This window comes from Mesoplodon bidens, assembly GCF_964165515.1.
Source record: "Mesoplodon bidens genome assembly, chromosome: 19".
NCBI classification, from domain to species: domain Eukaryota; kingdom Metazoa; phylum Chordata; class Mammalia; order Artiodactyla; family Ziphiidae; genus Mesoplodon; species Mesoplodon bidens.
The window spans coordinates 21,444,321-21,460,152 of NC_138179.1; the positions used below are offsets into that span (position 1 = coordinate 21,444,321).

Below are 15,832 nucleotides of genomic sequence, written 5' to 3' on the forward strand. Positions count from 1 at the left end.
TCAATTTGGAAATCAGAAATAAGAGTATAGGTTGAACTCTTGTCACTGAGCTCATTACAACCAACCTGCTGTCCCCCTGTGGTTCCTATGGACCTGCCAGCCACCCCTCACCCTCCAAGCAGCCCAGTGGGAGGCAACACAGATAGTCGCAGCCAGGGTCAGTGGCAGGTAGATTTTATTGGCCTTGGGACTAGGACACACTGGGGATCCTCCCCCACGGCAGGGGCTGAGGGCAAGGTTGAAGATCAAATCTGATGGTCACTTGTGGTAGAATCGCGGGTTCTGGCTGTGCTGGATGAAGGGGAGCCGAGGGCCAGGCTGGCTGGTGGTTGCAAAGCCCGACTGGCAGCGGTGATGAAAGGAGGGCTTTGTCAGTGTGCGTACCCTCCCTTCTACTCCACACCCAACTGAGAGCCATCCCAAGGGAAGAAGGGAATATGGGGGTGGGGACCACCTGTCCCACCCAGTCCTGTTTCCCTGTCATGTAGGGATTCTCACGGGCTGGATCATCACCCTTACCTTTCCTGCTGGTTGCATCTGCACAGGGAGCTGGGGTGAGGCCAGGAGTCCAGGGGCTGGATGCAGAGCTTGGGGATGCATGGGGCGCAGGGAGGACTGCAGAGAACAAAGTTAGCTGAGGCAGCGTGCGGCTCCCCTTAGCATAGGTAGCCCTTCCCTGACCTTGCAAGGCTCTACTCACTGAGTCAGAGAAGCCCGTCTGTTGGTTAGCGTGTTCCATTTGTTTTTGCAAGGACAGGGCACCACCAGGCTGGAGGAACCCTAGGTGGGGAGGAAGGGTGTGAAGTGAGTAGAGAACGGGGAAAGGAGGAAGGGAGGACCCGTGAAACTGGGCCCCTGCGTGGGGTGTCCGTCACCTGTCTGGGTGGGCTGAAAGTGGCTGTGCACGGCATAGGGCTGAGGCTGCGGCTGAGACAGGTACTGTACTGCAGGAAATGCGGAAGGTGCTGAGGAGGCAAGAGACAGTCACGAGAACCTCCTCGTAGCCTGTTCCACACTCCTCCCTCTGGGCCTTGAGGAAAGTTCTCTTCCTCTTTTCCCACCGCTGACCTCTGAGCTGCTGACTAGGACTGTAGGCAGGCTGTGTGGGTCCATAGTGAGGTGGGGGCTGAGCAGTCCCATAGGCGCCGCCCGGGCTGCCCTGGAATTGCCCATGCTCTGGGGTCCCTGCGAAAGCAGCTGCTGAGCCCACGTAGTGCCGGGTCTAAGGAGGAAAGATGAGAACTCACTGCCTGTGTACTCCATGAAGCAAAGCCTCAAGTGACTGTGCCCCAGTTCCTCTACACAGTTCGGTGGGACACACTCATGACTTGAGTGCTGGCTGGTAAGCATGCCGGGGTCTGGGTGGTGGTAGTAGGAGGGAAAACAATGCAGCCTAGACCCCCGTTTCTACTGTTTTTACCGTAAGCACTTGGGGTCCAAACATCTGTTTGGCTCTGTCTGCTGCCATGAGGGTGCCTGGACGATTGTGTCCTCCAGGGCTCCCTAGAGAGGGAGAGGGGCTTCATGATGCTGAAATGAGGCAGCAACCTACCGGAAGGCGCATCCTGACAAGCAGTTTCTTTAATCCTCACCCTGCATGCTGAGGAGATGAGTTCCAGTGTGAACGGTCAGGCCTTGCTGGTATGCCGCTGATGTCAGAGTGGTCAGGTCACTGGAGGGAAAGGAAGGCAGATCAAAGACAAGTCCATCCCATCCCGTTCCCCAACCCCCTCCCCGTCCCGTTTGCCATTAAACACTGATGTTTTGTTATCTGATCCCAGTTACACTTCGGGCCCAATTTTATTTTTAGCTCTCCAATCTCACCTCTGCTCTTTCCGCCTCCGTTTTTCTTCCTCATGTAAAACTTTCTTGAGCTGCAGGAAAAGCTGATGTTTCTCTTCCTGTAGGGCTAAAAGCTTCTCCTGCAACTTCAGGATCTGGGGAGGGGAGAGAAGGTGAAGGCAGGAGAGCCAAGAGAAGAAAGAGCTAGGAGAGATGAAGAGACTGCTTACTTGTTCCTTGGTTTCCTCTAGTGACATTCTCTCTTCCATCTCCTTTTTCTTCCTTCTCTCCTGCTCTTCCTTCATCTTCTGTTCCATCATCTTGTCCACCTCTTCCTCCTCTGGAATAAGAGGCAGAACGAGAAAGTGGCAAGATGGTTAAACTATTAGAATGTTAGAGAATGAAGACCGGCAAAAATTGATTATCCCAGTGCTCTTGGTACTTGCTCCAGTACCAAGAGCACTGGGAAGGGACAGGCTTCCCCATCACTGCGAGGGGGCTGGGACGGGGAGGTTTATTAGGTGCTCTCCAAGGTCCTTCTCAGCTCCAGGGCGCTGGAGTTTAGGTGTGGCCTCTAATCCCCACCACAACGGGGCTGTCCGTCCCTCTAGCTTCGGCCGCCGTGCACTGATCTTCCCGTGGGTGGGGGGTCAGCCCTGGGAGAGCGGTGCTCCCCGGGCCGTGCATCCTCCCGCTTTGGCCCCGTCTCACCCTGCCGCTTGCGCTCCCGCTCCATCATGATGTGCCGGTGCAACGCCCTGGCCATGGCGTTGGAAAGCTTGGGGCGCTCCAGGAGCGCAGGCATGGTGCTGCCGCGGGCGCTCGGGCCGTGGGCGCCCGGCTCTGTTGCTGGCTGCCAGACCTCGGGCCGGGCCTACGGGGAGGCGGGCGCTCAGGGGGAGCGCGATGGGCCGGGCGGAAGCCGCCCGCCCGCCGCCCCGGTCACGTGCCCACCGCCCGGCCCGGCCCTCAGAGCGGTTCCTCCGCGTGTGCGGGCGGGGGTCTTGGCGCTCCCGCCCCCTGCCCGCCACCCGGGTGCCGGCCCCTCCCTACCCGTCTTCTCGTCGCTTTCTCCGCGGCCTCCCGAGCGCCTGGGCCGCGGCGTCACATCCGGCCGCTCGGCCGAATCCTTCCGGAGTCGGGGCGGCCGCGGGCTCGTGGGTTGGGCTGGGCGGGGCGGGGCAGGCTGTAGCGCCCGCGACGGGTGCCCGCGGTGTCCAAACGTCTCCGCTGCGCCCCGGCCGCGCACCGCGAAACGCCCCTACCGGGTCGGCCCCGCGGGCGGAGTCCCTGACGTGGCGGGGCCGGGGCTCCTCCGGGAGGCGAGAGGCGCGCGCGAGAGAGGCCGAGGCGGCTGCTCTGAGACGGCGTTTATTGGCTCCTTAGAAATCAGAGTCAGTAATAACTGTACAGAGGCCCGACCCCCGGCGCCGCCTTCCCCACTCCCGCCTGGGCCGGAAAAGCAGCTTCATGTGGGGCACCGGGAGACTCCTCTGGGATTCACAGTAACCAGAACAGAAACGGAAATAAATTAAGTGTATGGGGGAGGAGTCGCGGGGAGTCGTGCTCCCCAGATCAGTGCATGGAGAGGGTTCCCCAGGGCCTGCGGCCGGGCTCCCCGCTGCGCCTTCACCTCGGAGGGAGGGACTGTCCGGGCCCTGGGCATGGAGACAGCTCCGCTTCCCAGCTAGTCTGAGTCTGCCCGCATGCTCCTGTGCATCTGCCAGGCGGAGCACTGAGCATGCCGTGGGTCGCTGGAGTGAGGTGGTGGCAGTCGTCGTTCAGAGTCCACGGGCCGAGGCCCAACTGTGCTTGTAGTGGTGCGGCCTCACCCCTCACTCCACCCGTACCAGCAGGGCATAGAGGAGTGTGGCCCCCTTCTCCTTGGTTACCCACTCAAGTTCGGCTGGGCTGAAGTGAGGGTCGGGAGGCTCTCTGAGGGCAGCGGAAGGGGGTCCGGGGGTGTAGGAGCCAGGGCGCACACACACCTGGAACGCCACCTGGGCCTGGTGTGTCTGCTGGGATTTGGGGTCCCGGAATCTGTCAGGCAAGAAGCATAAATAGGGCAGTGAGACCTCTGGGCCCAGGACCTCTCCCCCTTTCCAGCTGCCACCACGACAGTTAGCAGCTGGCCTTGCTGTTTTCAGGAATCACTCTCTGCTTACAGGGACCTGGCTCTAGCCGTCCTCTCTACTTGAAATGGCCTTCCTCCCAATGCCTGCTCGCCTAACTCCCTCCTGCCTTCTCCAAGTCTTTGCTCAGATCTCACCTTCTTAATGATGTCTACCTGGACCACCCTATACCATACGCCCGCTCCAACCACACTTCTGACCCACTTCACTCACTCTTTTTGTTTCCATAGTACTTACTTGTCACCTTTAAAAACACTAAATACTTATTATGCATAAACATTCTAGAGCAAGAGAGGGCACAACTTCCACATGCCCAGGGTTCCCTTCTTTGTTCTCTGTGATAAGACAAAATAAGTGGTACTTGTGCAAAGACTGTGTGAAGAAAGGGCCGGGTAGAGACTGAGGAACTAGGGAGACAAGGTGGGAGAGGAGAGGGAATCATGGAGACCCATGTGGCCCCAGGCCCCCCTTCCTGTGAACTCACTGCACTTTGGATGCCAGGGCCTCAGCCCCAGCATATTGGAGGGAGGGGGAAAGCAGCACTGGAGGGGGCTGCTGCTCCCGAGGAGGCGCGCAGTTCTCGCCAGGCTCCTCAAACCCCAGCCCAGGCTCTCCCTTCAAGGGCCGGCAGCTCAGGATGGAAGCAGTGCCTGTGAGGAGAGCTGGGTCAGGGTGGTCCCCCCATGGCCCACGGGCCCGGCCTGCCCGGCCTCTGCTGGTGCTGCGGTACCTGCTCCCAGCTCCCCGCGGTCCAGCACCCTCCGGACGGCTGCCACGTTGCTCCCATGATACGCCACGTGCCACTTCTTGGTTAGTGTCCCAGCCTCCAGGCGGGGATTCACCCTAGGAGGTGGACAGATAGGACAAAGGTCACTGGCTCCCCGAGGTCATTCCCCAGACAAGAAGTTTTGTCTTCTACCATACACCCTCTCGGGACCTCCCTTTCTCAAGGGGGCAAAGAACAGTGAGAGAGAAGCATGACCCTGCGCCATACGTACCTGAGGTTGAACCTGCACCAGCCAAAGGGCAGAGCGTATTCCCGCGGGGGCTCCCCACGGCGCCTGTGGGCCTCATCCCCTCGAAGCTTCCGGCAAGACTCACAGTAGCACAGGCTGCGCTTCGGCGGAGGCATGAAATAATCCTCTGTGGAGGGTGAGTGGTAGACTTTGTGGCATGGCTCCCGCCCTGGGTCTCAGCCATGTGGCCTCTTTCCTACTGGTCTCCAGGGCTCTGGCCATGGCCCTGGGCTGGGCCGGGAATGAGGCAGGTTCTGGGGGACTGGGGACTCACCAGGAAGCAGCAGCAGTTCCTGGAAACGGGAGCAAAGGGCGTGGTACTCACAGCTCTTGAGGGGGCTAGCAGTGGGTGGTGGACCCCAGCACACGCTCTCCTTGATACCTGAGGGAGCAGAGGGGGCACAGGTCACGGGAGCCGGGGCCACAAGTACGAGGCGGGGGTGAGGTGGGATCCTGGCCCCTTCGGCTGGCTCACCATCCACCATGTCAGCTTTCTCCATGTCCCCTTGGGTTCCAGCACTCTTTCCACTGGCAGCCCCTGGTTCAGGGGTCACAATTGTCACCTGCAGGGGAGAGGGGTGGTCAGCCAGAGTGTGACCAGCCCCCAGAGCCTGCTGATCCCCTCCTTGAACTCCAGACTTCCCCTGTCCTCGGGCAGCCCAGCCTTCCAGGCACCACTCCTCCCCGCCTCCGCTGCCACTGACCTGCTCACACTGCCCGTAGAGGTCCACGAGCGCATGGCAGGGCTGGGGGACATCTGGCACAGCCACTCCCTGGTCCATCCCATTGATGTGGAGATGCAGCCCCCCAGAGCTGTCTAGCCGCAGTCCCAGGATGGTGCCTTCAGGACACGTGTCCAGATTTGGCCCAAACTTCTCACAGATCTGGGAGGAGAGACCTACTGTCTTCCCAGAGATCAGACTCCCACCGGCAGCAGCCACCCCTGCCCTTCACTAAGCTTCGGGTCGCCAGTCCCTGGGCTTTGCCTCCACACTTGCCCCCTGCCCAGGCTCTGCCCCTGCTTCAGTTACCTAGACTCCACCTCCCCCAGCCCCATCCCCCGCAACGTTCTCCACGGCAGGGATGTAGGAGACGATGAGCCCGAGACTGGCCAGGTAACGCCGCTCACACCCTTGCCCATCCGCTACAGGACGCCTTTATACCTACGGTCCTAGCTCCAGGGCTAGGGGCCTCTCTTCTCCCTCTCGGCCAGCCCCTCCCCCTTCTCTCTGCTCCCTACCCACCTTGAGACCGTTGTGGAAGACCCCGCGGCCCCGCAGCAGCCAGGCTGCCCGTTTGAGGGCACAGGCAGAAGCAGGGAAGTTGAGCCTCTCCGGTGGGCAGGTGATGACTCCCAGGACAAGGGAAGATGTCCACTGCCGGTTCAAGAAGTCTATCCGTACCTGGGGAGAAGGCAACCACTCCGCAATCATGGCCTCCTACAAAGAGGTCACCCACCCTGCAAGACCGGCCTCCTCACCCCAGCCAGGGAGAGAAGATGGCACCCTGCAGTGTGGCCTGGGATGCCACCCCTTCTGATGCCTGGACGGACCAGAAACTGCCAATTCAGCTGTGTCCTTCCCTCTTTCAGCCTTGGTCTTGCTATTGCTTCTAAAAGGATTCTTGTCCCCACGGGCTTTCTTCACCTGCCTAACTCTGACAACTTGTAGTCTGCAGCATAAGATCCCCTCCTCTGGAAAGCATGCCCTGTTCTCACATATAGAATCAGGAGTCTCCCTGGCATCCCTCAGCCCCTCTCCACTGCTTCCCTCGACACAGCCCCCAGGTGGGTACTTCCTGGAAACTGATCTACAACTGCCACCACAGGATATGAACAAAAGCCCATGAAGCTCACCCAAAGGGCATGCCTTCCACTTTGTCCTCAACCTGGAAAAGCCTCTCTGCAGGAGGGTTGGCCCTGGGTCACCCTGAGCAAGAGGAGCCGGGGACAGGAGGTGAGGCCCACCTGGACCAGCAGCTGGGGCACCAGGGGCTGGCTGATGACAACGATGCCCTGGTTGTAGCTAGCCACTCGTGTAGCTGTACGGTTCCCGTTGGACAAGAGAATATTCTTCCCATGGTTCTCCAGGAACTCGAGGGCTGTGGGCATAACGGCCACTTGATTCTGGCCCTGGTGTGGAGGAGAGAGTGAGCTGCGGGGCGGCTGACGCAAGGCCTGAGCCACCCCACTGGGCTTGACACAGAGCCTGCAGATAAGCCTCCGCCCACCCAGGGCTGGACCAGAGAAGCTGAAGACGACCCAACGGGCCACCAAGGGCCCATCCCTGTGCCCAGTGGGCCCTGCCACAGCCTCTTACTTCCAGGCCGTGCTCCTCGCCCTCATCATCCTCCTCGCCCTCGCTGCCAGTGTCCGAGCTGGGGGAAGGAGGCTGGGTGCCTTCTGGCTCGTCCAGCCTGGTGGAGCTGACAATAGAAACACTCCGCACTGGCCCATACAGATCCAACACGGCCCACACGCTCTGGGGGCACACAGACCCAGAAGTCAGAGATCAGTGGAGGACCCCAACCCCACTCCCAGACCCAACGCTGGTCTTGGGTCTACCTTGGCAATGCCAGTGGCTGCAGGCCCCATATCCTCTCCATCTACCAGGACGTGCATCGTGTCATCTGCCCCTCGGCGAATGCCCACACGGCTCCCCACCTAGGGCCAAGGTGAGGCAAGGACAAGTGCTCAGCCCGCCTCTCCCTGCCACCCCGACTCCCACGCCCACCGCGGTCCCTGAAGTCAGCTGCTTCACCCCCAGCCTCTCGAGGTTCCGGCCATAGTTCATCCTCTGGAGCTGCCCGTCGCGCCTCACTTCACAGCTGGACACCATCCAGGTGGTCTTAGTCCGGAGCTCTGGCAGGGAGGGAGGCAGCCCCGGGCCACTGCCCGCTCCAGGCCCCGTCTCCCCCGGCGCTAGTGTGGTCAGCCCTAGCCGGAGGGAACCAGCCCACTTCTCATCCAGCTCCTCCACTTTCACCTGTGAGAGAGAGGATCTCTCAGTGGCACTGTGGGGCAGGAGGGTGGGAAGCAGTCTGGCCCTGCTGTGGAGGGTCCACCACCTCCCCTGTCACATCGCCATGGCCCACCTCAAAGACCTCCTCGGTCTTGAGCTCCTTGGTGCTGAAGACGAGGCCGTGGGCGTAGCCAGCAGCACGCACCGCCCTCGTGCCGTCTTCCTCCAGGGTGATGTTCTTGCCGCAAGTACTGTGGAATCGGTGAGCCACGCCAGCCGCTGTGAAAAGATGGCACCAGAGGATGGGGGAGGACTGGGGCAGCAAGCTTCAGACAGGACACAGGCAAAGCTTTCAGGTAGAGCAGGAAGTTGACGCGAAGGTCCCATCTCCAGTGCTCCCTCAAGACCCGACTCCTCTTTCACCATGCCAAGACCCAGTCCCAAACCTGCCATGCCCAGCTACGGTGTCCCGGCCCGCTGGTGGCGGGGACGGTTCCAGGCCCTGTGTACCAGGTGTAACCTCCTCCCCTCTTCTTGGCTGCTTCCCACCACGGGTTGATCCCTCCCCCTTCCCCTCGGTCTGCAGCTGCTGCAGCCAGCCTATCTTTGAACAGCTTCCGTGACCTGGAAACTGCATCCCCCAGGCCCACAGCAGGCAGGCAGAGCCCTCCCTCCCTCCCTGCCGGCTGAACCTGGGGAGTGCAGGGGGAATGACTTCTCAGTGGCGGTGTTGCTGGTCGCCAGGCTGTTGTCCATGGGGCCAGTAGCACTGGTGATGGACACTTGGACGCACTGGCCATATAGATCCACTACTGCATACACCTCTGGGTGAGAAAGGAAGGGGTCAGGAGCCTGATAGCCAGGGGTGGCCTGGGCTGAAGGTGGCAGGGCGAAAGCCACAGAGTAGTCACCTTTACCGGGAGGCAAGCCTGAGCAGGCAGCGCCTTGGTCCTGGCCGTTGATGAAGTAGTGCAGATCGCCCTTGGCAGTGCGCATCATGCCGATGCGAGCACCCGTGCCTAGCGCGTCAAGGTCACACCCGTAGTTGTTGCGCATGGTGTTACCGTCTTGCATGATGGCTGTGCCGCTGGGGGGATGACAGAAGGAGTAGGTCAGCCTCCCAGCTTCCTCTCCCCACACAGGTCTCTGCCCAGTCTCTGCTTGTCAGAACCTTCCAGTGCCTCAGACTGGGATCTCGATATGGGGTCTGAGACCCAATCTTGTGTCCTTCATCCCTGGGGTCCCCCCTGGGAAAACCAGGAGCTACCCTAAGGGTCTGGGGGGAGGGCTTCCCAGAATCGAAGGGACTGGGCAGCCAGAACCCCTGGGTCTGTCATTGTCTATGGCCACCACATGCCCCAACTCTGCGTCCCTCATCCCAGCCAGCTCCACCCAGCCCCGCCCAGCTGGTCCCCAAAGCAGACAGCCCAACCTCAGCATCCACGTATCGTAGTCAATGTCCGTCATAGTGTTGGGGAATTCAAGGTCCTCAGGCCGAATAGCGGTCACTCCTGGAAGGAGGCAGGGGTGGGTCTGAGCTGAGCCCCCACCCTCCTGCAGCCAGCGCCTGACTGCAGTGCATGTGCGTGCGCGCGCGCGCGCACACACACACACACACACACACACACAGAGCTGCCCCTCACCAGCCTCGATGGAGCCTGACCAGCGGTCTACCATCTTCTGAATGACAATTTCAAACAGCTCTCCATCCCTCAGGGCCCTGCCAGGGAGAATGGCCATCAGACAGACCCTACTGGGTAGCCAATGCTGGGTAGTAGGAAAGTGGGGACATGAAAGTCCCGACACCAACCGGTTGGAGATGACGATGGCGTCATTGAACTCGCTGCGGCAGTTGTGGCGGAGCGCAGTGCGGCCGCCGTTGGTGATGACTGCGTTGCTGCCGTGCAGCTGATGGAAGCGGAGGTCGGAGCCCCCGGTCCCTGATGACGGGGAGCTTGGAGACACCTGGTTGTTCCCCTCAGGGAGTGGCTCAGGGACCTGGGGCACCTCTGCAAGAGTGGACATCACTCATTAGGATTACATTTGTCTCTGAGGCCTCCCAAGGCCACCCCAACCGCTGCCCAGCCCGGCCCTCACCCACGTCGTCCACAATGGTGGCCTGGGCTGCCTGGCCATAGAGATCGACGACAGCATAGACGCCCGGGGGCACGTTCCAGGCGGCGGGGCCCTGAGTCATCCCATTGACAAAGAAGTGGAGAGTTCCGTCCTCCCGCCGCACCACGCCCACCGTGTCCCCTGCCTTGGAAGAAGCGGGGCTGGAGTGAGGAGTCAGGCGGAGTTCCTGCCTGGGCTGGTCCCGCAGCAGCCCCACCTTGCCTACCTCCCCGCTGCCGACACCTGGCGGTACCCCCCCTCTCCCACCTTGAGCCGGTCCAGGTTGTGCCCATATTCGTCCAAGATGGTCGTCCCATTGTGCATCACCCCATTCCCTGTCATCATCCAGGTCCCTAGGGGGACAAGGAGTGGCAGAGGCCATAAGGGGGAAGCCAGAGCTCCTCTCCTTTACATAGCGGTCCCCACATTACTCCCCAAAGCCATTAGCCCAACCTGCCTTTTCTTTGACAGTTGCTTTCTTCCCAGAGCAGGGCAAGAAAACTCTGCAGTTCCCAAGCCAGCCACAGGCCCTGTCCACATGGCACTCCTCAGCCACTGAATGCGTCGTCATAAATGTGACAAGTGAAAGAGGGGCCGGAGAACAAGCTTCAGGGCTTCAGGGACGGCATCCCCCCTAGCACCCTATCTTGGCCCTGCCCTTCTTGGGAGCTCACCAGAGCGCAAGTTGGTCATGGTGGAGGGCAACTGGAGGTAGGCAGGGTTGTGGGTGGTGACACCAATCTCAATGGAGCCAGCCCATTTGTCCACCATCTTGTCGATGCGCACCTGGAACACCTCTCCGTCCCGCAGGGCTCTGCTGCTCAGCACCACGCCATGATTGAAGTCGTCGGTGGCACTGAGGGCACAGCAAGTGGGGACTCAGATCCCGACACACATACTGAGTGTGCCAAAGCTCAGCCCAGCGATGCCTGCCCGACACCCACTACCCAAGTCAAGCAGCCACACTCCACACTCCAAGAGGCCCCCCTTCTCTGTCCAGGATGCCCCACACCAGACTCCTGGTGCCTCCCACTGCCCCACCCCTCCCCCCAATCCCATCAGAGCCCCTCCGCAGGCTTCTCCCCACCCCATGGGCCATACTGGGGCCTCAGGGCAGTGCGTCCCTCGTGGGTGATGGCTGCCTTCTGCCCACAGTTGGGGTGGAAGAGCAGGCGCTCGGGTTCTGCCTGGGCCGCAGGAGCAGCCCGGCGGAGAGCACCCTCAGGGGACAGCGCCCGCAGGATGGCATTGTTCCGGCGTAGGCGGTCACTGTGGTTGTTATTGTGGACGATGGTCACCTTCACAGCCATCCCATACAAGTCCACCACACCGTACACCACTGGGGGCGTCAAGGGGGTAGCCACGCCTGCGGGGGTGGAAGGCACAGGGAATGGGGGGATAAGGGGAGAAGAGTCAATATAGGGAGATGGAGTATGAAACAGGCAAGAGGATGAGATACAGACCCCCTCACGGCAAAAGCCCTGGCCCAGCTGCTCTCTCTGAGCTTCCCCTTACCCTGATCAATGCCATTAATGAAGAAGTGTAGGGCAGAGTTGGACTTCCTCGTGAGACCAATGTGGTCGCCCTCCTATTCAAAGCAGAAAAATAACAGCCTGGAATCCATTCACAATCAGGCTCCAGACTTGTCCTGGGGACTGTGAGAACAGAGTGGTCCTCGAGCCTTCCCACCACACCATGCGACAGGGAAACCGCTCCAAAAGGCTCCCATGCATCTCAGACCACTCTGAATGCTCAAGGCAAGTCAGGCACTGTGTTAAACCACTTTATCAACACCGACTTATTAACCCTCATGACAATCTATCGAAAACTACTGACGGGTTCATTTCTAGACATCAGGAAGAAACAACTACCAAAGAGGGTAAGTTTCTTGCTGCAGGTCACGACCACAAATGGCCCAACAGAGAAAGGAACTGAACCCATCTGACTCCCAAATCTGAGTGCCTAACCGCTGGGCAACCCTGCCTTCTCAGAAGGAGCCTTCAAGCAAAAGATAAAGGGCCTTGCTCTAGGTCAGAGAGCACAGTGCCCAGGCAGGGCTGCACAGTGCCCGGGCGCCCCTGGCGAGTGGCCCGTGCTTTGAGCCCACCCTCACCTGCAGCTCATCCAGACTGAATTCACAGTACTCCCGGCGGGTGCCCTTGCCGTTGGTCAGGATCCCGCAGCCACTCATCATGATGGTGCCTGGGGGAAGCGGACACCCTGGTCAGGGTACGGGCTCCCTTCACCTCAGCAACCACAGGCCATGCCCACCCTGCCGGGGGCTGGTACCTGACTGCAGGTTGGTCATGGTGGCTGGGTACTCCAAATTGTTGGGGTTGTGGGTGGTGACACCAATCTCAATGGAGCCTGACCACTTATCTACGAGCTTGTCGATGCGGATCTTGGGTGTAGTGACAGTGGAAGGGAGAGGCGGGGAATGTAAATGCAGAGAAAAAACTCTGCGCCCTTGGCTCTTCCCCAGGCCACCCCCACCCCCTTCCAGCATCAAGTCCCACCCCTAGCTCCCAGAGGGTGAGGTGCCAGCCAGACCCCAGGACCTTGCACACCTCAAACATCTCATTGTCCCGGAGTGGGCGGTTGGTCATGACAACCCCATTGTTGAATTCATCCAGGGGCCGGCGGCGCTCTGCCGTCTTATTATTGTTGCTGAGTTTGATGAGGGTTCCACACTTCTCATGAAAAAGGAGGGCATCGTTGGAAGTGAGGATGGGTGAGGTGGCACTGCCGCTAGGCCCCGGTGCTTCCCCTGCCGGTGGGGAGCTCAGGTTCACATTTAGGAGCCCCCCGTTGTAAGCAGACAGGATGGCGTTGCTCACCACCTCGGAGAGCTCCATGCTGGCAAATTCTGCGATAGCAGGGCAGAGGAAGGAAGCAGAAATGAGTCTCCTCATTCTCAGGCTTGCCGCACTCCCCCTACCCCTCTCCTGAGGTCCCTCCCTGTCCACCTCACTTCCCGCTCCCCTTCCCGGGGCCTCCCCAGAGCCCTCACCATTATGCGACTCAAGGCTGTTAGGAAACGTCTCCGGCCGGGACTGCGCGGGGGACACCATGAAGGCTGGGGACCAGGTGGGATAGGAGGGGAATAAGGGTTCAGCCCCTGCTGCAGGGCCCACAGCCATGACACCCCTCCTCTAGTCCCTGCTATCCCCTTCAACAGACTCGGGGGTCTGAGTGGCCCTGCCCATGCCCTACTTGTCACTACATTTCCCCCATTCCTTCAGCCATTCCCTCTGCCCCACCTCTCCAGCGCTGCCCCAGCTGTGTTCTCACCTTCATCCCCAGAGGTCCCCTGTTCAGCCAAGGTAGAATCTTCAGTGGGGGCAGAGGGCTCAAGGGGAGGTGTGGGGATGGGAGTAGGGGGGCTGAAGCCCGGCTCAGGGGGTAGCACGGTGATCTGGGTGCACTTGCCGTAAAGGTCCACAACGGCCCAGACACGAGCTGGCAGGCCTGTGGCGGCCACGCCGCAATCCCGCCCATTCACCCAGAGCCGCAGCTCCCCCGCAGCCGTGCGCTCCACGCCCACACGGTCCCCTTCGCCAAGCTGGTCCAGGTCCTGACCATACTCCTCCAGCACAGAACGTCCATCCCTCAGCACCGAGCAGCCTGACACTACCCACGAGCCCCCCTTCAGCCCCGTGGCGCTGCTTGGGAAGTCCAGCACACTGGGGTCCAGTGCCGTCACCCCAATCTCAATGGAGCCACTCCAGGAGTTGACCTGTGATGGGGTGGTGGACAGGGACTCAGGATGGGCCACGAATGGGTCTCCCACCACTAGGAAACCACATCTCACAGGCCACTGTGTCCCCCTCTTCCCACCTCTCAGACAGCTAACTGGCTTTGCTCTCTTGAGACACGAGGCATCACCATCCAGAGATCCAGTCCCACAAGGTATTTTCTGGACTCTGGTCTCAGGGGATGGTTGCGCCCGCTCTCCTTTAGCAACTCTGCTTTGTACTGTGGGTGCTCACTGTCTACAACACCACGCCTTTCCCCACCACGCTGGCTAAATTCCCTGGCCCCAGCCCCCTGCCACCTCTAATTTCCCTGGTCTCTGTGGCCCCTCAACCAGCCAAATTCACAGCTCTCCATGTCCATATTCCTTGCTCTTGTATATATATGGCTCTCTCCCTCCTTGTATATGGCCTAATTCTCTCCTAGGCTCTGGCTGCACTCAAACTCACCCTTCTCCCAAATTCTGTCTCTGTGCACCCAGCCTCTTCACCACATTATGCACAGGCACACACACCTCTTGCTCCCTGAGTATCTCTCTTCACCCATCTTTCTGGCCAAACCGGTGAGTTTGTCCTTCAATGGCTGTTCTTTTCTTGGTTATCTCTCTTCTCTTCCCATCACACTTCTGACATCTCTCCATCCTCCATCTCCCCAAAATTGTTCCAGATCTGTTCCCTAGTCATTATAGTGGGTGGGGCCCCATGTCCCTTCCCTGCTCCTGGGTCTTAAGAAAACTCAAGCTCTCCTTGTCTCCTTCTCCGTGAGACTGAATGTTTCCGTTTCATGGTCCCTTCCCGCCCATCACCTGGTGTCCTGTCTGGCGGTTCCCTCTCGGTACCCGGTGATGTGGACTACCCCGGCTGGCCTCCCCCATCTCCTTCTAGTCCCCTCCCACCACCCTCCACATCTCGCTTCCGCGGCCCCAGCTCCGCACCTTGCGGTCGATGCGGACGGTGAAGATGCGTCCATCGCGCAAGGGTTCCCGGCTCAACACCAGCCCGTGATTAAACTCCTGGCCCGGCTGCTGCCGCCGCGCTGTACGCCCACAGGCCGATAGGCTCACCAAGCGCCCAGTGCGCGGGTGCAGCTCCCCGCCGCTGCCCGGACCCCCGCCGGACCCCGGTCCTGGGCCGCTCCCGCCGGGGGGGCCCCCACCCCCACCCGGCCCCGGCCCGGGGCCTCCCCCAGAGCCCCCACTCCCACCCGACCCCGCCGCCATCGCCGCTGACACCGGGGCCGCGCGACAGCCGCGCTTGGCGGCACCGTGGCAACCGCGGTGCACGGACGCCCAGAGGGAATAGGACCGGGGGTGGGGCCAGATATGCTTTACGGCAGTGCCGGGCAATAAAGCATCCCGGGTTAGAGAACTAAGGACTACCACGGTGGGAAGAGAAAGGACGACAGGGTCGGGCAGGTTTGCTTTACGACACGGGCGAGGTGACGGAGTGGCTCCAGAGGGATGAAGACAGGCCGGGAGCTTTTGCGACAGTGGAAGAAACGACTGCCGCAGGCATCTTTACGACGCGGCGGGGGGGACTTGGTGCCCAAACACTTTCAGCTTTGCGACAGCTGCACGGACGACCCCGCCTTCGTCGAGGCAGGCAACACCTTGAAGTATTCGCTTTACGGCAAGGGAAGGAGGGGCCTCTCCTTCGCTCCGCGCGTTTCGAAGCGGTGTGAGCGAGGTTTGAGCTCCCAGAGCAGGGAACTGGTAGCTTTGTAAATGAAAATATCCGCCCTCCCTACCACTGAGACCAATTATGTCTTTCTAGAGTGTCGCAGCCCCTCCACTTTGTATCACAACTCTCCGCAGAGGTAGAGCGGCCCGGCTTTAGGGGGGAACAAAAGCTCGCGGATGTTTCTAGTCAAGCCTATCTTGAACTCCAGTCCAACCAAACTTAGGTTTTAAAGCCACGAATAAAGAATCCAAAGGAACCCCGACAGTAAGTTTCAAGCAACGGCGCTGTGACATTCCCCAAAGATTCCCCCAGAGCTGTCAACAAACCCCCAGCACAACTCCCTCGACGCTCACGCTAAGGTTGGAGGACTGTGACGTCACAATTAGGCTTCACGC

General features: G+C 60.3%; 2 protein-coding genes across 9 annotated transcripts; both read right to left on the bottom strand.

Annotated features, from left to right (window-relative positions):
* Positions 1 to 158: 158 nt before the first annotated feature.
* On the bottom strand, positions 159 to 3,051 carry GPS2 (G protein pathway suppressor 2). 2 transcript variants are annotated; one of them, XM_081220566.1, is made up of 11 exons: positions 2,836 to 2,977; positions 2,494 to 2,656; positions 2,013 to 2,122; positions 1,825 to 1,937; positions 1,593 to 1,672; positions 1,421 to 1,503; positions 1,069 to 1,222; positions 876 to 965; positions 701 to 780; positions 520 to 615; positions 159 to 342 (listed from the first exon to the last, which is right to left on the bottom strand). In XM_081220566.1, the coding sequence occupies exons 2-11, from the start codon at positions 2,585 to 2,587 to the stop codon at positions 259 to 261; spliced, it is 984 nt and encodes a 327-aa protein (XP_081076692.1). In that variant the 5' UTR covers positions 2,588 to 2,656; positions 2,836 to 2,977; the 3' UTR covers positions 159 to 258. The 2 variants fall into 2 exon arrangements, with proteins under 2 accessions (XP_081076692.1, XP_081076691.1); XM_081220565.1 differs by having other exon boundaries at positions 1,825 to 2,122; positions 2,836 to 3,051.
* Positions 3,052 to 3,140: 89 nt separating this feature from the next.
* NEURL4 (neuralized E3 ubiquitin protein ligase 4) lies at positions 3,141 to 14,977 on the bottom strand (the record flags this gene model as incomplete). 7 transcript variants are annotated; one of them, XM_081220563.1, is made up of 29 exons in its annotated part: positions 3,141 to 3,822; positions 4,399 to 4,564; positions 4,645 to 4,757; positions 4,913 to 5,057; positions 5,205 to 5,312; positions 5,406 to 5,493; positions 5,635 to 5,814; positions 6,175 to 6,333; positions 6,897 to 7,061; positions 7,249 to 7,410; positions 7,494 to 7,592; positions 7,690 to 7,914; positions 8,024 to 8,169; positions 8,583 to 8,714; positions 8,808 to 8,977; positions 9,323 to 9,401; positions 9,534 to 9,610; positions 9,701 to 9,899; positions 9,988 to 10,150; positions 10,273 to 10,358; positions 10,680 to 10,861; positions 11,107 to 11,371; positions 11,521 to 11,593; positions 12,119 to 12,207; positions 12,295 to 12,406; positions 12,573 to 12,871; positions 13,016 to 13,081; positions 13,297 to 13,741; positions 14,693 to 14,977. In XM_081220563.1, 29 exons carry the CDS (start codon positions 14,975 to 14,977, stop codon positions 3,618 to 3,620), a joined length of 4,683 nt encoding a protein of 1,560 aa, XP_081076689.1. In that variant the 3' UTR covers positions 3,141 to 3,617. The 7 variants fall into 7 exon arrangements, with proteins under 7 accessions (XP_081076689.1, XP_081076685.1, XP_081076684.1 ...); XM_081220559.1 differs by having other exon boundaries at positions 8,802 to 8,977; XM_081220558.1 differs by having other exon boundaries at positions 8,802 to 8,977; positions 9,992 to 10,166.
* Between the last annotated feature and the right edge of the window lie 855 nt (positions 14,978 to 15,832).

Excerpts from the sequence above, each read along its gene's own strand:
- GPS2 (XM_081220565.1), bottom strand. The coding sequence starts at position 2,587 with ATGCCTGCGCTCCTGGAGCGCCCCAAGCTTTCCAACGCCATGGCCAGG. Across the intron at positions 2,123-2,493 it reads GCGGGAGCGCAAGCGGCAGG|AGGAGGAAGAGGTGGACAAG; the intron begins GTGAGACGGGGC and ends CTCTTATTCCAG. Across the intron at positions 1,223-1,420 it reads TTGGACCCCAAGTGCTTACG|ACCCGGCACTACGTGGGCTC; the intron begins GTAAAAACAGTA and ends TTTCCTCCTTAG.